Here is a 21,796-nt window from a genome sequence, read left to right as displayed (position 1 = left end):
AAGAAGCAGCTGATGCTAGCTTGGACCAGGATGCAGCAGAGATAACGAAAAGGTGTTGGATTCTGAGAACATGTTAAAGGTACAGCCAACATTTTGTGAATGAATCAAATGCATGATGAGAAAGAAAATGAAGAAAGGCCCAAGAGTGAGTTTAAGGTTTTTGGCCTGGTCAAATTAAATGGATGGCCATTTACTGAAATAAGAAAGGCTTTGGGCTGGGCGGTGGTGGTGCGTGCCTTTAATCCCAGCACTCGGGAAGGGAAGCAGAGGCAGGCGGGTCTCTGTGAGTTCAAGGCCAGCCTGGTCTGCAAGAGCTAGTTCCAGGACAGACTCCAAAGCTACAGAGAAACCCTGTTGAAAAACAAAACAACAAAACAAAACAAAACAAAAAACCAAAAAAAAGAAAGAAACAAAGAAAAAAAGAAAGGCTTTGGGAATTATGCATTGTCTTTTTTCCTTTTTGGTCTGGTTGGGCGAGTATTGTTTCAATTCAGTAATACTAAATAATAACCCTCCCTAAAACTTAGTGACTTAGAGTAATAACATTAATTCCCACAGTTGGGTGGGCCCATTGGTCTGTTCTTTATGGATTAAACGTTGGAGTTCATCTAAGATCGTTCATATATTGAAGCTGTGTCCCACAATGTGATGCTGCTTCAGAATTGGGTCTTTGGGTTATAGTTAGGGTGAATTGAAGTCATAAGATATATTGTCTCATGATGGCATTAATGCCCTTGCTAGAGGACAGACTTTGAACTGGTACTACCCTCTCTCTACCACGTGAGGAAGACAGCGCAAAGGTGTTATCTGTAAGCCAGGAAGTGACCCCTCAGTAGAAATCAACTATCATATGCCTTGATTGCAGACTTTTTTTAGCTTTCACAAATTAATTTCTGTTGTTTTTAAGATATCTAGTCTATATTAAAATGACTTGAATTGACTGAGACATTCCTCTGGTCTTCCCTGGACGTAGCTGGGACCCTGGAATGCTTGGGCCTCTTTATTCCCACAGCTGTTCATGGTATGTGGATCTCAGGGTAGTGTTTCAAAGAGGGCAACTCCCGGTGCCCAGGTCACATCAAACCCCTGATTGAATTTTCTTTGCTAAAGCAAGCCATGTGATTGAACCCTGTCGGTTGGTCTCTCTCTCTCTCACCCTCTCCCTCTTCCCCTCCCCTACCCCACCCCCACATTGTTCTGGAAAAGTTTGGAATCTAAGGAAGTGTAATTCACACACAGTCCTTACCCGACAGTGATAAGCTCTGATGAGAAGGCTGGTTTAAGGTTGAGACACCCACTAGCTGTTGATTCTAGAGTTCAGGGTGGAGGTCCGCAGAGATGTAAGTTTTGGAGTAGTATTAAATATGCATTTAATACGTATTTAATATGCATGTGGATCGTATTAAAGCTGTGAGCTGTGTTGACACCAGCTATAGGGTAAAAGTAACAGCAGAGCTCTGAGTTCTGCAGCCTGATCTTGTCTATCATCTCGAGATCAGCTCCATGGGGAGGAAATGACAGGGCACGTGTTAAGAAGCAGGGAAGGGGGCTGGCGAGATGGCTCAGAGGTTGAGAGCTCTGACTGCTCTTCCAGAGGACCCGGGTTCAATTCCCAGAACCCATATGGCATCTCACAACTATCTGTAACTCCAAGATCTGACAACCTCACACAGATAGACATACACGCAGGCAAAACACCAGTGCACATATAATAAAAATAGATAAATTATTTTTAAAAAAGAAGCAGGGACGGAGGTAGGAAGATAGATGAGAGTGAGCAGTAGCTCGGAAACCAAGCACCCAGTGTTCTAAGAGTAAATTGGTATGTAGGGTGAGGCCTGCAAATTGATTATTGGATTTAGAAGTGAAAAGGTTATTTGTGACTTTGATGGGAACTGTTGTAATGGAGGAAGAGGAACCCAATCTAAGTGGGTTTAAGAGAAAGCAGGAAGAAAGAAATTTGGGGTAAGGAGAATAGACCAGAGTATCTACTAAAAAAAAATGTGAGTCATGTGTCTATTATTTCAGGTGTTCATAATTACACTAAAAATAAGTAAGACAAACAGGTGGAATTAATATTAAATATAACTTATTATACCTAGTTTATCCAAAAGCTACTATTCAAATATAACTAATGTTAAATTATGACTGGGATATGGTATATATTCTTTACTATCCAGTGTCTATATGAGGCGCACAGCTCAATTCAAACTAGTGACTTTTGAAGCTCTGAATGGCACGTGGCAGTAGCTACCACAACCACACTGGCCCGCCCAGATATAGCCAATTCCATCTTTGTTGTAAAGGAGAGACATGCAGTTACTGGGAGCTCTAGGGAGCTGTCAGGTGTCTGTTTTTAGATGAGAGCAATCTCTGTATATTTCCTTTGTTTTCATGGCCACAGGAATAAAACCTCGTGGAGTGGTGGGTAGATAAGGGAGTCACTGATATCAGGGTCACAGAGGGAAGTTTGGCCCAGACTGAGAACCTCTCTTTACAGCTCTTCTGTGTCGCAGAGATGAAGGCAGAGCAGGCCAGACAAGTGTGAATCTGTGCTGGTGGAGGCTCAGAATGTCTTGAGTAATTCCCTTCTTCGAGGTGAAGTGCGAAGTGACACCCGGGTCACAGTTTGACAGCAAGGCTGGGAGGAGAGGATTAAAGGTTTGTGAAGAGAGGAGAAGATATTAAATTGTGACCTGAGAAAGCAGGAGAGTGAATAGGCAGGGGAATATAGTGTGATTGCCTGGCGACATGAAAGATGCACCTCAGGTCTGTGAACACAAACGGGACATGAGGATAGTCAGCGCCGCCGTCGCCCCTCCACCATGTTAAGTTGTATAGGGACAGGCAGGAGGAAAAAGAAGATGAGATTTAGCCAGGGCAGAGGATTTTTTTTCCTCTTCTTTTTTTCTCATAGTGAGAAGAGACAAAGGTGTCAGCAAAGGAAAATAAGAGTAACAGGGCATGGAATTTAAGAAAAAAAAGGGAGGGAGACTGTTGAGTGAAAAGATGGCGGGACCAGTGAAGGGATCACAGGTTCTATTTGTGTCAAAGGCCAGATTGGGTCACGGTTGGAAGAAGTAAGCAGCAAAGGTAATAATGATGACTAGGGGCGGGGGTGCATGTCTTTGAGATCAGAGAGAGGCTGTAACTGTTCCTCATCACAAGGTCCCAGGTTCGACCATGACAGTGAATGGACAAAGTCTAGCAATGGGAACAAGACCATGGAACTGAGTGGATCCTGGAAGATTCTTCCAGGGACATGTAGCAGTGAGCAAGGCATAGCACGGGGATGGTTTTAGAGAGAGTACCAGGTATCAATATTTTCAGAGCAAAAGGGCCGTCATCTCTAGTTGACAGCCAAAGGGGAGAATGCTGTGCAGGCCACTGGCAGTCGTGGGGTTTTGGGGTGAAGGGAGAGCCAGCAGACTTGGAGAGCAATGGAGAGAAAGCAAGCGCTGCCTACCTGGCATGGTTCCATGGGTTAGAGAGGGCTTTCGAGGGCTGCCAAGGCAGCAGATGACGGGTCGGAAGAGGTTTGTGGGTGCGAGCAGAGTTGAATCAGGTGTGGTGCTGTTTTCACCTATAATCACCGTCCCTGAAAGGCCGAGGCAGGGGCGTTTCTGAAAGTTCGAGATCGGCCTTGGCTACAAGACCCTGTCCCAAATCCAAAACAAAATGTAAAAGAAAACAACAGGAGTCCTTCCAAGGAGAGACTGAGAATGTAGGGGGTTGCCTGATCATTTCTATGTGGTTTTATATTCTGACACCTTTTCTTAGAATTCACTTCCTTACTTTGGTTAGCAGAAAAATGTCTTCTAACAAGTGGCTCTTTCATAGCTCCTTAGCTGAAACTGCCCTAGCAGAGAGTACCAGCGGCCAGCTCATTTCTGAACTCTGAAATGTTCATCTTGGCTTTGCTGTGCCACCCCTACAAGAGAAGGCTCTCCCCACCGGAATTTTCTGTGGTCATGGGAATGCTTTCTGTCTACACCGTCTAATATGGCAGTCACTCGGCACGTGTGACTGTTGAGCACCTGAGATGTGGCTTGCATTGTTGGTTAAATGCATTCCAATAATGCTGCTGCGTGTGACAAGTGGCTGGTACCAAAGACAGAGTGCTTAGCTTAGCGTTGCTGGCCTTCTTTGTGCTCTCTCCCGGGTCTAGGACAACACCTCTCTTCCAACCCTGTGGCTGTCTCTGGAGTTTGCTCATCTCGCTCATCTTCTAATAGGTCTCTCTCTTCTAGCCACCTAAATATCGCTGTTTTCCAGACCCCCACTCTTAGAACTATAACCTCATTTTGTGGACTCTTCTTTGTCTGTTTTAGCCACACACCAAGCTGTGTTCCCAAACCATTTCCCTCTCCTGAGCTCTAGACCTCAGGATGGGCAGCCATTACCCAATGGAGGCATCTGCTGGTATGCCTTCCAGCATTCAGTGCCGTGCCCCAGCCTGAGCTCATCTCTCCCCTAAACCTCCTACCAGTTCCTGAAGGCATGGACCCGGAAGTTCCTGTAGACGGTCCTCCTTTATGTCTGGCGAGGAGCCAAGCCATCTGCGTCATGACGACAGCACCTGAGTTCTCTTTCCCTCTGGCCCACTGTCTGTTCTCCTGCTGGAGCCATCCAGCTGACTAGAACACAGATCTCACCTTTTCATCTCCTAACACCTTTCAGTGGCCTCTCATTGGATAGAGGATAAAGGCCAAGTTCTCTGGTCGTGATAACAAGGCTCTTCCTTTTTCAGGTCCTGTTTTCCTGTCTCTCCAGCCACCTACTGACCCATGACCCCTCTTTGCTCTCCTGTAACAAGGAACCACACATAATCGCATGTAGACAGCAGGCCACTGACACCCTTATACCTCTTTTCTGGCTCTACCTTCTGCCTAGAATGTTCCTTTGGTCACGTCTTACCCCAGCTGCTTCCTGTTGTTCGAATCTCCTGAACTGTGACCATCTCCAGTGCCTTCCCTTCCTCAGTGTCCCCAGTGCCAACATGTTTCCTTCACTCTGTCTGCTCTCCCTTCGTTTGTCAGCTTCAGTTTGTCAACTGCAGCAGGTTGGTTCCCCGCTCTTGCCATGGAGTGCAACGTGCGTCAGAGCTGTTGAATGAGTGGGTAGCATGGATAAATCAGTGACCCGAAGGAAGCAGAAAGATGGGCTAATAGCAGGCTACCCTACCCAGCGTTGAGTACTTGGTGTCATCCTTCCTGAGAGAGAGTGTAGGAGGAGAGAAAGATCCCTTGTGGGGGCCCCTGGGGGTCTTTGCTACTGCTGGAGCAAGTGCCTTGGTTCCCAGTACTCCTACGGCTTCCTTCTGGCAGAAATCAATTTTCCAGAAACTATCATCTTGGTTTCCCCCTACCTTTACTGATGACGCGCTTCTATCCTCCTGGGATAGAAAATGCTAGCAGAAAAATGTCACATACTTTCTTAAAGAGGAAAAAAAAAAGCATTTTATGATGTGTTGAATTTTCCTGAATGTGATTCAGTTTCTGTTTTTCTTTTGAAGAAAACTGGTTTTTCACTAGGATTATCTCAAGGGCCACATCCAGGTATCCAACAAAGTATTATGTGGGTTTGCATACAATTTGCATGTATTCCTATGGGCCATGTTAGCAGTGCATAGGGTACTTTTCGACTGTGGTTTTGGAAGGAAATGGAACATTGGATCCTGTTTGCCACAGGCAGTCAGTCTCCCTCCACAGGGGAGGTGGCCATTTCCCCAGAATGCCCCTCCTCTTCCTGCCTGTCTATGAGTTTGGACGCCTGCGATCCCTGGGGTGAAAATAGCTCCTTGCTAGGCAGCTGCTGGATCTGCTTTCTGTAATGCCTTCTGCCACTCCTCCGCCCTGAGCAGTGGACGCTGCCTCTAGTTCCTACACAGGAAAACAACTTTAGAGGAAGTGTGATTTGCTCAGGGTCACTCCCACAGGGAACATGGGGCTGTCTGACCTCCCCCCCCCCAGGCCTTTGTTTTTAAGCTACTACATTGTATTTTCTTTTATGTCTGTACTGTTTGATGTTCTGCCTTTTATACTTGGTGTTGCTCATTCGGGACTGGTTTCTTCATGCATGGACAATCCAGTCGCCATTTGAATGGCAGTAGACTCTTACACAATATTGAGGTATTGTAGTTTACTTAACCTATCTCCCTAGTTGGTTTGTTTATAGTTTCTCAATATTATAGAGAAAACAAGCCTAAATATCTTGGTGCAGATAAGGGTGGTTTGGGAGCTCTATAGGTGTTTGAAGATCATCTTCCCAGTGCTCTAGCATTGACTTAAACTCCCATTTATGATCCCTCACAAGTCTCTGCTACAACTTCGGCCATGCAGTGAGCCTTTGAGTAGCCACCGTTCATCCAGGACTGAGGTAAAAGCAGAGCTTGAGGGAGAGCTTCTCCCTCTGTCAACAGGCAGTCTGGTTGAGGCAGCTGATGCAACAGACAGGGATGGGGCTTTGCAAAGGGTCAGTGAGTACACTGAAAACCATGTCCCCTGATAGTATCTCAGTGTTCCTTTCCCCTAGAACACACCGCACAACACGGGAGAAGCACAGGGAAGGGACATCTGTCCTGGGCGTGAATCTTCGTCCCCTTCTTCCCTAGGACTGTGGTTGCTGAACTGACCCCTGGTTGAGGACACACACGTGTTCAAGTCCATTCCTGTACCACACTTGGCATCTGAGGCATGTCACTGCTGCTCAGCTGCATTGGGGTAGGGGCTGTTGAGCAGAAGTCAGAGGGAAGAAAAGAATAGGAGAGTGCATGACTTCCTGGGCACCTGTCAGCCTTCCAGGTCTCTACTTCCTTCTTGTGCCCTTGGAAACTGAGGCAACAATGTGGTGCCCAGGCCACACTCATTTATTAGACTGACCAGTGTCCATGCTCTCAGTATATTGCTCAACGTTTTGTTACCAACCAAGCGCTGAGGGGGCAGTTGGGGAGACATACAAGGTTCTTGATTTGGTGGAACATTGGGACAAAGGTGTGTCCAACACACGGGCTGTATGTGGCTCAAGATAGCTATAAATATAGCCCTGCACATGATCCTAAAGCACAGACACATCAACATGTCCAGGATGCGCTTCACAGGCTAGCCCCCGACTTCAGTCACCCCACTTTGTTCCTCCTGCCTACTCCCTGATCTTGCACTTGTTCCATGGAATCTTGGCTTTCAGTCTCATTTTTCTCTCACTGTGTACAAATGTTTCCATGACTTTGTTTTCTCCTCTGTGCTGATGTCACCCATCCTTGTATGCTCACCTTATCCTCTTCGTGGAGTCTGTGGCTCATGTCATAAAAATAACAAGCACTTGTTAAATCCCTGGGACCATGAGATAACTGTGTCATCTCCTCTGACCAACAGCTCTGTGCATGAGGCGGTGCCTGTTCCATTATACGGATGAGTAAAACTGAGTTGAGGAGATACTGCGATTTGACCAAAGCTCTGAAATCCATAATTGATAGAAGCAGGGTTTGAATAGTTCCCCCTTCTAGGCTCTAGCATCCAGTGTCACCCTTCATGCCTTAGAGTGTATGCAGTCCCTGCAGGAATGTTTGCGTGTGGACATTTCATAGACACAGATACTCCGTTTTCAACATGTCTAAAATGGACTTCATCATTTCCTTACCCTTACTTCAATCGCAATAAATGGCATCATCAATCCAGTGGTGGCCAAGCTATTAGTACAACTCTGAGAGTCCCGCCTGTCCTTCCTCTCCCTCAACCCCACGCTCCTGCCTTGTACCACATCCTTCTGATTTTCACTTCTCTCTTCATTTTCTACCTTGCCGTTTTTTACCTCCAGAAACTACCTTGCTCTGGGCTCCTGGAGAGTCCCCTTGGCAGTACCGCTGCCTTTACTCTGACCCTTGTACCCTAATCTGAATGACCAGCACTCACGTTCTTTTGGTGGCTCTGTAGCTGAGCACATAGAAATCCCAGGGACTGAAATCCATCTGGAATACATGTTTTGCTTGGCCCATTGAACATTCTAAAGCATTTTAAATAGTTGCCTGCATTTAAAAATCAGGACATTCCACATAAAGTTTCATGTTTCTGGCTTTCCTTTGAAAAAGCAAGAAGCAGGCACCTCTTGAGCCATGGTCTAGCAAGGTAGTGGATGGTGGAGTTAAGTGGTAGCTGAGCTCTTTAGAAAGGGCATGGTCTGTTTACCATATTCCTTGGTCCTAGTCCTGCTTCTGCGTCCTAGAATCTCTGTGAGACAAGGCACATTTGGCCTTGCAGTTTTGTTGCACACATGACACCCAAAGCCCTCCCCCCACTCCTCCCCCCCCCCCCCCCCGCATAGCTCCTTGAGGCTCACATGGCTCAGCCTGGGGCAGACCAGCTTTGCTAACTGCTTCCTCACTACCTCCATTAAACTCGCCCTGTGACTTTACTAAACTATTTCATTATTATTGTTACAGCGATTATCATTATGTGTGTGTGTGCGAGGGAGTTGTGTGTGCATGTGAGAGAGATATGTATATGTGTGAGTGTGGCCTGCATGTGCCACAACATGCATGTGGCATTAGAGGGCAACTTCTGGAAACTGATTCTCTTGTTCCACCTTGTTTTGAGGCAGGATGTCTCTTGTTTATGCTGGGCTGTGTTGTCTGGGTCACCTGGACCACTACCTTCTGGGGGATCATTCTGTGCCTTCTTCCCATCTCACCATAGGAGTGTTGGCATTACAGACATGCCCCATCACTTCTGGCATTTCTACTTGGGTCCCAGGCTCAGGTCATCAGGCTTGAACAATGCCCAGGTTTTCCTGTTGAGTCTTCACTCCCCCAACCCCCACGGCTGCCACTGAACTGCCTGCCTTATGTCTGTCTGTGTGCAGGTTGGAAGGCCTAGCACCCTCCTGAAGTCCCATCCATTTCTCAGGACTCTACTCCAATGCTGCCTCTATCCAAGAAACCTTCCTTACCCCACCTCCACCCCCACTCCCAGGCTGAGTTTTGTCTTCCCATAAGAGAAAGTACCAGGAAGTACGGCTCTCTGTCACCCCACCCCCAGCTTGCTGTATTGTCTTTGTTGCCTGTATTTCTCAAACTGTAGGGACCTTGTCTTATTCCAAAAGCTACAAGGTACGAACAACTGTTGGGCAAAAGGCAGAATCAATGAAAAGCTGACCAGGGCAAACAGTACTGTACTTTGGGGGGATGGGAAGGTGTTTTTCATGTCCCTTTCTGAATCACCCCTGCCAAGTGTCCAAACAGAGAGACCCTCCCAGTCTCCTGTCTACCATGTCCATGCTTTGTAAGCTCTAAAATACATCCAGGCCTACAAAGAAGGGAGTTCACAGCAGCAACAGGAGAGGCAAGACATCACTCGGTGTTCTTGGGACGGAGTTATTCAGTAGTTGAGAAACAGCACAACCACTAGATAAAACATTCACGAGGGCTCTAGATTTAACAGTGACAGTAAGAGAACACCGATCCCCATTGAGCAGTCATGTTACACCAGACTTTGGGAACACAACTATCCCGTGTTGATGGGCAAGTAAGATTTGCAAAATTGTTGCAAGTTTTGTCAGAGCCAAACAGCTAATGAATGGTAGAGTCAGAATTTGAACCCAAATTCACCAGGCCAAGATGGTGGTGCACGCCTTTAATCCAGCACTGGAGAGGCAGAGGCAGGTGGATCTTTGAGTTCGAGGCCAGCCTGGTCTACAGAGTGAGCTCCAGGACAGCCAGGGAAACCCTGTCTCAAAAGATCAAAACCAACCAAGCCAAAAAATTGAACCCAAATCTATCTGACCTCAACAATAACGTTTTCAACTGCTACATCATACTATTTAGAACCATGAGGAAATAAATGCAGACACAAAGACAGTTGCATATATAGTACTAATTTTAGAATTAATTTTAAAAATGCATCCCGGGGCATGAAGAGAATGACCAAGGGGATGGTATATTTGTGCGGCTTCTATTCTAGGAGCCAAGTGCTGGGATTGAGTCCCTCCTTGGCTTCTATCTTCTTTTCTGGTTTTTTAAACAATTCAAAACCACTTTCAATACTCATGAATTAACCATTCTTTCTAATGCTATGATATCAATGGGCAGAAAGCAGGGTTAAGAAAGGGCCACCATGGTTCCTAGCTAAGCGCCGAGGCCCTTGGAAGATGCTGTCATTGACAAGTGCAAGAGACACCACGCCTGCTGCAGCTGTGGCTGTGACCTCAGCACCTGCACCTGTGCAACCAGAGAAGCGGCTGTTCCTCCTGGCTCACCATCTCCCGTCTTCCTCCAGGTGCTTACACCCCAGAGCCCCTCAGCAGTTTCCGGTGGGCCCTTCTCTCCACGGGCCTCATGTTCTTTTACCACTTCAGCATCCTGCAGATCCTCGGCCTGGTAAGTTTGCTTAGCTCCCCTTCTCTCCCCTCTGTTTGGAGTTCTTCATAAATCTTGATAATCCTGGTTGGTGCTGTGGTATCATTTTGCTTTGAAAAATACACAATGCTAAAGGCCAGGATGTCAGATTGTTGTGTCTGGGGTGCTGATTTATGATACAGAGCTTTGGCTTCTCCAGAGAGTTTTCTGAATCCTTCAGTAATGGTTGTTCCTTCATTCCTGGGGATGCAATGGTACCCTTCATTCATGGCTCCTTGGGTCTGAAACAGTGACCTGTAATTGGCAAGTGCTTTTCTGTGGGCCTCTTGGGCATGTACGATCCTTATCCTGATGGCCCTGGGCCTTGTGATGGCCTTTGATCTTGGGTCCACTCTGGAGATGCTCGCAGGTCTTTCAGGAGACCCTTCCTTCAGCAGTGTGGCCAGTGGAAGTGAGAGGTTGGGAGCCCAGAGCTTTCTGTAGTCTGAGAAGTGCCTGGAATATGGAAACTGGCTAGCCTCAATGTTGAAATATCCAGAGTCCAATAGCGCCGAAAATGCAAGGGTATGTATCAAGTGCTGAAGTGAGGAGAGAGAGCTCATGCCTGGGTGTGGGGACAGGGAGTTTTCTTCCTCCCTGTAACGAGATACAAATTGAGAGATGGGAAGGACTTGTCTTTAACCGTGAGCAAGCTCTTAAGAGCTCCGGAAGGCGGGTGTTGTGGCTGTCCTTGGGGCAGGAATGCCATATTTGGTTTTGCGTGGTTGGCATGCAGGGTTAGTCATGTGGAGCCGTGTGCGGCCTTGCATGATAAGGTCATGTAACTGGATGTCCCCAGTGCCTCTGTGCAAGCCCCTTCTTTGTCTTCCTTGCTCTGGTTTGCCAGAGGTAGGCTGGGTTCTTTGCCAGTAGTGTGAATGCTGCCTGTGCTTGTATAGGAAGGTTCAGCATGCTTCTGAGCCGCACACACCCCCTCCTTACGTCCTGCTGCTCCCCACCTAGTTGCGGTTTCCAGGGGTGTTGGTGTTGCTCACGTCACCATACATTACCATGTTCTGCTACACCTTCCTCCAGCAAAGCTCTCCTCACCCACTCCTCGCCATAACCCTTGTCCATCTTTCATGAGTCCATTCACGTGCCACTCCCTCACACAATCTTCCGAATGCTCCTCACACCTCCTCGTGGCATGTAAAGCTTAGTGGGCACCATCTAGTTGGAGAGCACATGCAGTCAGCTGATTGCCCTTGCTACTTGGAGACAGGGACCATGAAGCTAATGGCTCTAAAAAAATAATGCAACCTTTCTCCAGGAGCTAGGCACACGATACATGCTTAGGAATGACAATGGACTCTGGGCCCACCTGGAGGGCAGGACTGAGCAAAACTGAACAGCTTTCGCCCAGGACAGTGCTATATCACCCACTAAGAAAGCCTAGGGCAAAGTAGCCCCTTTATGAACAGGCGGGGATTGGTCAATCCCTCCTTGTCCAGTTGTCCCTAGGGAGGAGAGATGGCTGAGCTGGCGGTAGCCAGAGGAAGCCTCGGGATGGCGAACGCTCACTCTACCTCCCTTGTCCCTGCAGGTCACCGAAGTGAATTTGAACAACATGCTGTGTCCGGCCATCTCAGACCCATTCTACGGCCCCTGGTATCGCATCTGGGCCTCGGGACACCAGACTCTCATGACCATGACCCACGGGAAGCTGGTCATCCTGTTCTCATACATGGCTGGGCCCTTGTGTAAATATCTGCTGGATTTGCTCCGGCTTCCAGCCAAGAAAATAGACTGAAGGTGCTTGGGTTTTTGTTTTGTTTTATTTTGTTTGTTTTTTGTTTTTGTTTTGTTTTGTTTTGTTTCTCCCTGAGGAATCAAGTCCTGACTTGACTCAGAGAAGACCCAGTTCTTGACAGACTCATTGGCGAGGGCGATAGGATGCTTGGTGCATTTCTTTTTTTCCTCCTCTCTGTCCCTTTCTTCCACGACTCTTCCCTCCTCAGCTCCTCCCCATGAATGGCTCTTTGTGCCTGGGATAGTGCTGGGGCCTGGAACTTACTTCCTTTCATCCCCTGGCCTCTGGGTCCCTACTGTGTGTCCCGGTCCCTGTGCTTGGCCTTACCCAGGGAAACGGTAGTCAGTGCCCTTCACACTGTTTGTTGGTGCTTTTAACAACAGCTAGTTGAAGAAGCAGGGAGCAGCAAGCGGTAGTTCCCCCAGCGCCCCAGCAATGAAACAGTGTTCGGTTCACTTCTCCACTGCCAGGGACCTCCAGGCTCATGCTGGGGTCCCCTTTTACCTCCAGCATAGCCCCCACCAGAAGGGGACCAAGGCCTTGTTTCTATACCAGCTGCAAGTCCAGAGCCAAGGGACTTCCCAGATCACAGCCAAAATAGATTCTTCCAGTGCCGGGTGTCCCATGATGTAAAGCAGGGAGCCACCTAGCCACTCCTTCTAGGGTGCTGCCTGGGTTGGGAGGTGACAGCAGTGTGCAGACCGAGGGCAAGATTCCACAGAGGGCTGCTAGAGGTCTGTTGCCACAGTGAGTCTGAAGTCAAGAGGGTGAAGGTGTGCACAGTACCCGACAGGACACCCCCCGGCTCCCGTCCCCCCCAAAAAAACCTTCCCTATGAAATCTGAGAGGCGATCTACACTCCAATCCAAAGTGAGCATAAAAATTAAGAAGCCAACTAAGTCGAGTGGCAACTTGAGAAAGCCGTGATCTGAAGCCTAGTCTGTGTCATGTGGATAATTAGGCAACACTCTAGTCTCAGCTGCCCCCAACCATCCTCATTGTCTCTGTACATGTCTCTGTTTCTCTTTGTCTGAGGCTGCTTCATGGAAGAGGGAGCTGGGGGAGGGGCTTGGGTGCTGTTTGGCTGTTTTGTATTTTGGATGTTTGAAATGGGGGAACCCTTGCATTTCGGGAAGGTACTCTAGAGCCATTCCTGGCACTTTGAGGACATGTCCACAGCTCCCCAAGGCACTTTCTTTACGCTTGATTTCTTTCATGTAGCTAGACATGCCTAAGTGTTCAGTGTGGGGAAATATCCCTGGTTTGGCAGCTTGATGATGTCCAAAGCCCATGTGTAGGCTGAAAGGGAACCAGGTCCCCATAGGTAGCAGTTCAAGTGTTCTGAAGGAAGGAACTTCGGTTGAAAGAAAAGTACTTAGTCATGTATGGACCACAAAGGGCACCAGTGTCTGGACATTGCTGACTCCTTGTCAGCTTCTAGTAGGAGGAGATTTGTTTAAGAATAGAGAAAGAAGTTTGTGTCATAACCACCCCATTTCCCTGTTCCGGTTGCAGTATTTAACGTGAGTTTGTGGGTGTTAGGCCTAACCTGAGCTTTAGTGACTCAGTGGCCATGATTTTAAGAAACGGGCCTGCTGGGGAAGCAGCGGCAGGACAGTCTCCCAGAGCAAATGGAAACTAAGGGAAGCATCTCTGGGGAGTGGTTGCTTGAACATGAGTTGATTGGCTCTGAGGTACGGAGAGCAGGAAAAGGAGAACTCGTAGTGCGCTTGCTCCCCGTGTGCTCCTGCCATGCCTCTTCCTCCTCTCGCCCTCTTGCTGGTCCCTGGAAGTACTTCTTCTGTTGCTGATTTCCCCACCCCGTCAGAGAAGTCTTGGGTGAATGGAATGTGTGACAGCCTCTCTGGCCCTGGCCTATAGAAGAGCATGGAAATAGGTCATGAATGAAGCTCAATAAATAAAAACTCAGAGACAGAAATTGGGGTTCAACCTGAGGATCAGAAAAGCAAAGCAGCCAACCACTGGCCCCTACCTCAGTCCAGGAATCTCAGAATGAGACTGTGTCTGAGAGCTGCTTCCTCCTGTCTTGTGTTCCTCTCTAGTACTGGGATTAAAGGTGTGGCTTACCACTGCCTGGTCTGTAAGGCTGAGCAGTGGGGCTCTTTTACTCTCTGATCTTCAGGGACGCTTTATTTATTAAAATACAAATGAAATGTTGCTACACATGAGGCCTACCATGGCCCTTGCCACATATAGCTGCTGTCTGTGGTGATGTAGGGCCTCAGCTGAGGGAGCCAACTCCAGAACGCCACAGAGGTGGGAGTGCCGTACACGCTTCTTCCCCGTCTGAGACACCATGGCCCAGATTGCCAGGCATCTTGGGCTTTCCTTGCATTGGCATGCCTCCAGTAGCTTGCCTCTGCTTTGGCAGCAGCTCAACAGACCCATTTCTGGTAGGCATTTTCTGGCGCTCAGAGGGAGAGAAGAAATTCAAAGCCATGCTGCCTGGCTCGGCCAGGACTGAGTCAGACACACCTGTCAAGAAGGAGGAAATAAAGTGGAGATGCAGGGCCCTAGGTTGGCTCATAGGTAAAGAAATTAAAAGAAACAGTTTGTGGCTCTTTCAACCGATTCCACAGGGAGTATTGGCTTAGGTTTGAGGTGTTGGGGAACAGGTGACCCTCTTCATTGCTTCTCACTCTTACTTTGGTCCAGACCCACAGGAAAAGAGGTAACCTACCGAGGCTCTAAGCTCTGTGTTGTGGAAGTTGCCCCCAGGTATATCCCACAGCCTTCCTGACAGTAGAGACTGTTACCAGAGACAAAGGAGAAGACAGCTGGGACTGAATCTACAGCTCCTCCTCAGGCCTTTCTTGTCCCTCTGAAGGCTGTTCCATAGTTACCTTGGCCAGAGTTCTGTATGTCGCCTACCATACTGTAATGCCTGTGTGAGAGTTTTCATAGAGGTGGCCTATTTCTTTGAGATTGTCCCAGCAAGAGGGCCTAGTGCATCCTCAAGCCCTCAGCATCCATGGTCAAGGGGCTGTGCCAACAAGAACAATTGGCTAAGCCGGAAAATTTGTGGCAGCCACTCTAAGTAACAGAGGTTGTCTTTCCCACTTAAAGCTTCTTCCTGCCCCCAGTATTTGGTTTTGTATATCTAAGACTTGGCCCAACATCCTCCCAGAAGCCTAGCAGCAAGCACTTCTGTCCTCCTGTGGTACACTGTGGGGATTGGGAGCCACCACCCGCACCTCTCCAAGTCTGTCTTCTGTCTTCCTGTGGACTTCTTTGTACCTGTGGACTTCCAGGGTCTAAGTGGGCTATGTGGGGTCTGCTGTGCACTTTATTCTGTGGTTCTTCCGAGTACCTGTCAGACCATTGCTTTTGCTATAGCCTCTGCTAGGGCTTTGCTGTATGTGGTCATGGAAGAGTCAGTGTTTTGTGACGTAATTACAAGCTTCTCCCAGATAACTCAGTGTTAGCAGGGCACTACGCAGAAGAACTGGGGTTAAGGAATGTTTTGAGTTGTGTTGAGCTTGGTGTTCAGGAGATAACAAGGGCCCTTTTTAACTCTCCTGCTGCCAAATATACTTGCCTGGAATTCTGTCACCCATTTTCTTTGGGAGAGAAGTTTCTGAATGGTTTCTACTGTAAGGGAGGCTTGCGGGGAGGAAAAGGGGATCTTCCGACACTGTAGGACATGACCCTGCTACTGGTTTTAGTGAGCCAGGACCAGGCCTCCCAGGCAACTTGGGAAGGCCCAGGACTGGGAAGCCATGTCCTGTGCCTCCCCCCACCTCCGGCCTTGCCCTCTCTGAGTCCACGAGAAGAGCCAGTCTTCCGCTGGTATATACAACTGCAGAAAGACCACAAGGTACTTGCTGTCGCCCTCGTCTACAAATACACAGTGTACAGTAGACACTTGTGTACACTGATTTGCTACTTGTGGCGTTGAACAGACCCCCCCACCCCCACTCAGTGATAAACAGATCAGAAACAAAAGTCATTTTAAGCAGAAATGATGTTTTGGAAACTTTTGATTTATTTTGGTGTCAATATTATATTTGATTTTAAAGCATTCTTCATTTATTTGATGCAATTGTAGTGAAGAGAACAGGATTGGATGGTGTCCAATTATTTCTTCTGGGACACTGGTGAGCGCCTCTTCCTCCATCCTTCTTCTCCAGCTGGGACTGCCATGTACTGTCACCCTCATGTGCAAGGCTCCCTTGAGAGCCAGTCTCTGAACTCCCTAGATGGCATCGAGCCTCTTTGTGAGGCTGCTCCTGGGGCGCTCTTTACTCCCCCACTCCAGTCTACCTCCCCTCTTTGGGTGTTTTTGTAATGTGTTTTCTCTGTTTTGTACAACCCCTTTGATTGTACTGAAGTGGTTTCTGCAGCCACCTTTGGAAAGAAATGGTCCTTAATTTGTGTACTTAGCGTTTTTGAATCTTAGCCTCAGGTGTTCCTGCTGTTGACATCCCTGAATGAAAAGGAACCCTCCCCATGGGACTTATTGTTACAATGTTTTCTTCATTTGCTGTTATTAAAAGATTTATGAGAACTCAGGCGTTCGGGCCTTGCTTCTGAGAACCCTCTCAAGAAGGCTTTGCAAAGTAGACAAAAGGGGTCATTTGCTGGCCTTGTGTGTTATACAGTATCACCACCTCCCCCAGCCAGGGCAGCTGGACTCAGCACAGCTTGGCCCATGGGCAGAAGAGTGACTTCGACTTGATTTCCCATACACTGCCTACTTCCTATCAGGCCGTTGGCTCTAAGGGGAACTTATCAGTCAGGGAGGGACATAGGCTTTCCAGGCCCCATGGTAGGCTAGGCTAGATGGTGAGGTCAGACAATGCGACTTCGGGCCTTGGGAGATGGCTCAGGGGGTGGGTAAAGTGCTTGTAGGACAAGCGAGAGCACCCGAGTTTCAATCACCAATACACATGCAAAAGCCAAGTGCAACAGCATCAACCTTTAACCCCAGCCCTTGGGGGTGGAGACGGATTCCAGGGCCTTGATGGGTAGCTGATCTGGCCAATCAGTACAGCCTATGAGATTAATGGGAAGACATTGGTCGTTCACCTCTGACCTCCGCACATACATGTGGGTGAGTGTACACACACACATGCACATCACATACACAAGAAAGAATGTAACTTTAAAATATGTTGACTTCTGGCCCAGAGTCCCAAATGTCCTTCAAGTTAAGTAGTGTCCATGCAGGCTCAGACTGTCCCTTAGCGAAGACTCTGAGCAAGGTAATAGTGTCCTTTGGGAACAGCCAGCTGTGATTACCCAAAGTCCTCTGTGTTTTTTGTTGATGCTGCCACTTCTAGAAGGAGATACATAGTGGCAGTCAGTGCAGGGGGATTCCCCTCACCCCTGTTGGCCAGGCGTGGGCCCCCTAGGCTGTGTAGCATGCAGCACCGTATATAGTCCTAGACTAGAAATAACCAGCTTGCTGATTTCTTCACTGGCTGCTGAGGTTCCCACTCTGTACCGTGTGTCCATTCCGGTGTTTAGTGCCTCTCCATGTGTTCCCGAAATACTCCCCGCTGGATGCTCTGTGAGTTGACTGGCACTGTAGTTTCTACTTCGGTCATCAGCAAGAAGCTGGAAACTAGCACTGTAAGATACCCCTCCTTTGGGCTCCGCTGCCTTTTTGGTTTATTAGATTGCTAGGGAGACCGTGGCTTAGGGGCCAAGCTCTCAGAGAAAAGGGGGACGAGGTCTGCGGAGATGACTTTGTCGATGAGAAGAGATTGCTGTGAAAAGCATTCTAATCTCTAGAATCTATGGAAAAGCCAGGCTTTCCTAGATGTCCCTGTAAGCCCAGCACTGGTGGGAAGGAGACAAGAAGGCTGCTGGGGCTTGCTGTTCAACCAGTCCAGCTGAAGAAATTAGTGAGCTCCAGCTTCGGCAGATGAGGACGGCCCTCGTCAAAGTCAGTCTGATTCGTCTATCCCAGTTAGTGTTATGCATAGCATTGAGGTGGCTGAGTTGCAGGTCAGGGGGCTTCTAAGCCATCCAGAAAGGCAGTAGGAGAGATTGCTCCAGCCGATAACACCTTCTGCCTTAGCAGACCCCCTAAACTTGATCCTGTGGCTCCTGTGTGTCAGCATCTCACAAGGCAAGTCTCATTGATAAAGATGGGGCTGCCTTGGCCTATCCTTGCCAGGGTCTAAGGACAATAGCACGAGCCACTGGTCAACTCTACTGTCCAGCAACTCAATCCCAGCCCCACCTCTGTACCAGCCACCAGCTTTCCCTGCTGACTCTTGTCCTTAACCTCGTTTTCCCAGGGGCTTTCAGAGGTGCAACTCACCTGCCCCTGCTCTGTCTAGAGTTTCTTCTTCCCTAACAGTCAGGAGCACAACCTCTTTGCCATTTCAGTTTTTCACAAAAATCCCAGACCCTCCAGCGTTATGTCTCATGGGAACTCAGGCCTTCCTATGCATTCTTGGACATACTTTAGGTTCAGAGTGTGCCAGAGTGGGCAGGCTCATAAATGCTGTGTATTTATGGCCTGGGAGGCAGTGGCGGGGGTGGGGGTCGGGTAGAGAATGTCAGTGCTGAGCCCTGACTCAAGCACATAATTCCAAGCAAACTTTTCTGTGGTGGTTGTTCTTGCTTTAAGCTTCTAGGTTCTGAGTCATCTCTTTGACCTGACAGTCTATACTGGCGCTTTTATGAAACCTTTTAAGACATCTAAAAGGCACGGAGAGTAACAGCTAAATCCAACTTAAGGGAGTGAACATTAGCAGCGCAATTGAAGCTCCCCCAGACAGCTAGAAATCATTCCTCCACACTTCCTAGATTCTGAGGAGGTACCTTAGAGGGCCCCTTCTGGGGTGAGGGATAGGAGGCAGAGTAGTTGGCCTCTGTCGTTCATCACGTAGCTTGTCCTCAGAGTAGCCATTAGCAGCTACTGGGGCTTTGACTGTTCTCTCCCGCTGTGCCTCTATGCGCCTTGTGTTGTGAAAGTCTGTGTGTGTGTGTGGGGGGGTGTTGTGTTTAGAAGAGGTGATGTCTTTGTTTTAATGGATTTCTCTCTGTTTTTTTGGCTCTACGACATTTTTGGTCCTATCTTCATATCTCTAGAAAGCTGAATGTACGTTACGACATTTCAACCTCTTTCACTTCCAGTGCGGTAGCATAAGAGACATCTCACAACCTAAAGCACTTCAGAGCCACTATAAATACTCTCCTTGTTTCTTCCCTTCTTCAAGGAACTCTCTTTCCTGCCACAGAAAACCTGTTTGTGAAAAGTTGTAAACAAACTTTTAGCATGTGACATCATTATCACACTTTGTCCCACCTAGATGTGGTAGTACAGGCCTGAAATCCCAGCACTTGGCATCCGCACGCTTGGGATGCTGCGGCAGGAAGACTGCAAGTTGGGAGGACGGCCTGGGCTACATAGCAAGATCCCATGTCAGTGAAAGGACACATAAACCCAACACAGTCTTCTTTCTCTACCAGCATCCATGAGGCCAGACAAGCGTCCTGCTTCCTACGTGAGAGGTTCACTCTGTTGAGCTGTCTCCCAAGGCTGGTGGTTTGGGGGACACAATAGCGAGGAGGCCAAGTACACCCGCATCAGAAAGACCATTGTGCCTAATGATGGGGAGGGAGCCAGACAAATCAGACTGAGCCAGGTCCAACAGCAATGCTGCTTTCTTTTTTTCCTCATTGTCTTTTGTTTTGTTTTGTTTGTTTTCCAACCACAGCCTAGAAAGACAGCTCAGTCTGGTTCCCTGGGGAACTTTGGTTAGTCAGTGCTAGGCGTGAGGTGAGCTGGCAGCAGTGGGGGCACAGAGGAGGTAGAGCCTGGCCTGGCCAGAAGCATCCAGGTTGACGTAAGTGGTTGTCTGGCCCACACAGAGGAAAGCAATGATTTCCTGGCTTTCTCAAGGTAGAGGAAGGGGAGCCAGTGGGCCTTTCAAGGAAAATCAACAGTTTGACCTGAGGCAGCTTGAACCCTGGGTATTTCCAATAGCCTGAGCAGTTGCCAACTGCTAAAAGTCTTCCCTAAGTTCTGGCTGCCTTGCAAGCTCTGTTTGGCCCATCATAACCTTCAGGTCATGCTCTTCCAGAAGGAAAAAGGTGTGTCTGCAGCAAACCTGGGATACTTCTTGGAGTCAAGAAACAACTTTTGGACATTTTCCCCTAGAGGGTTTAGCAAGATCTGATCATCCTGGATTAGAGCTGCCCTCACGTAACTGGGTTAAATTGTTGGCCTACTTAGGCCCCTCCTGCTGGGGCCTCCTTCAAAGCTGATGAGGCCGATTAGGGGGCTATTTCTGACCACCAGTCATGTACCCACAAGCTTGAGAGCAGTCCCCCACCCCCAGACTAGAAAAACAATTACTACGGCCGAGGCAGAGTCGGCCTCGCTTGTAGGGAATGCACTACTGTCAGACACATCTTAAGTCCTGGGAAAAGAAAGTAGCTGTAAGTCAGGGCTGTGGGTATTGATCTTATTAAACCAGAGCCACCTATTCGTTTGTAAATACAGACTTACAAAACCAGACCAACCAATTCATTTTCCAAAATGGACTTAGTCCTATACCTTTTACCATCTCCATTTATAGAGAGAGATGGTGGGTCATCAACAGGAGGTCCTCAGTGGCCTACACTCAGTAGATCCTCTGCATTTGAAGAAGATTGTTGTCTTAACCTGTCTGAGCCTGAGTTTTGTCATTCACAAGAAAACAGTAACAGTATCCACTTCAACGTGCTATCGTAAGGATATATCGTAGAGTACATAAAACGCCTGGTTCAGGGCCTCGCAGCGTATTTTAGGAACTGCTTCCGTCAGCGCTAAGTATCACCACTACCATCAGCATCACCACTACCATCACCACCACGATAATCACCATGGTCATCACCATCATCTTCATCAAGACCAATAGTGAATGGTAAAAAGCTCGGTCTCTGGAGCCCAACAAACTTGATTTGAATCCTGGCTTTGCCCCTTTAGGTAGCCATGTACAAGGGACAACTTGTGTGAATTTCATTCGAACATTGTAAAATGGGAAAAAAAATCATCGGGCTGTTGAAAAATGTATATGATTCCTAGTTCGCAGGATACATTTAATTGGTGTTGGCTTTTTTCAATTGTTAAAAAGAAATGATCATGAAGAATTTTGCCTAAATGTTTATGGTGGTGGGAATGAATATGCCAAGCAGTGAAACTGTGCAATGAAACCATTCCATATGTTTTCATTGTGGATACACTTCTCAGTACACAAAGGATGTAAGCATCAAACCCAAAGGATGCACAGTAGCAGCAGTATACCCTCCTGTAAACCATAGACTTTGGCTAATAAGTTTGTGACAGTGGAGGCCCATCAGCTGTGAATGGAATTCTGGTGCGGGGTGCAGAGAGTAGGGAGGACTGTGAAAAGGGTGGGGAAAGTTTCTGTTCAGTATTGCTGCAAAATTAAAAGTGTTCTAAACAGTAAAGTCTGATTTAAAGGAAAATTCAGAAAGGAATGATTAGCTAGGTGTTCAATATATCCCCATGGTAATCATTCAAAAATAACTAAAAAAAATTAGAAAAAGGAAATGGAGAAGGAATCAAAAGAATATACTGCAAAAATTTTACACCTCATCAAACACCAAATAAGGTAGTGACCAGAAGAACTGAGGAACAACGTAAATGGAAGATATATAGAAAGCGTTACACA

At 47.8% G+C, this 21,796-nt stretch overlaps 1 protein-coding gene across 10 annotated transcripts in view; it reads left to right on the top strand.

Moving 5' to 3' along the window:
• The window catches only part of Tmem164 (transmembrane protein 164), a 210,899-nt gene extending 194,234 nt beyond the window's left edge, over nt 1-16,665 (top strand). For 9 of the 10 annotated variants that reach the window (XM_087902957.1, XM_087902951.1, XM_087902958.1 and 6 more), the window contains 2 exons: nt 10,269-10,369; nt 11,931-12,150. In XM_087902957.1, coding sequence (XP_087759083.1) covers nt 10,269-10,369; nt 11,931-12,137 — 308 coding nt within the window. In that variant the 3' untranslated portion in view covers nt 12,138-12,150. Of the gene's footprint in view, nt 1-10,268; nt 10,370-11,930; nt 12,151-16,206 lie in introns of those variants that run through there. The other variant, XM_087902952.1, reaches the window with a different exon arrangement.
• The last annotated feature ends 5,131 nt before the right edge of the window (nt 16,666-21,796 follow it).

Source organism: Myodes glareolus, chromosome X, assembly GCF_982192425.1.
Source record: "Myodes glareolus chromosome X, mMyoGla1.1, whole genome shotgun sequence".
Lineage (NCBI taxonomy): Eukaryota > Metazoa > Chordata > Mammalia > Rodentia > Cricetidae > Myodes > Myodes glareolus.
This window is presented reverse-complemented; position numbering and strand designations above follow the sequence as displayed.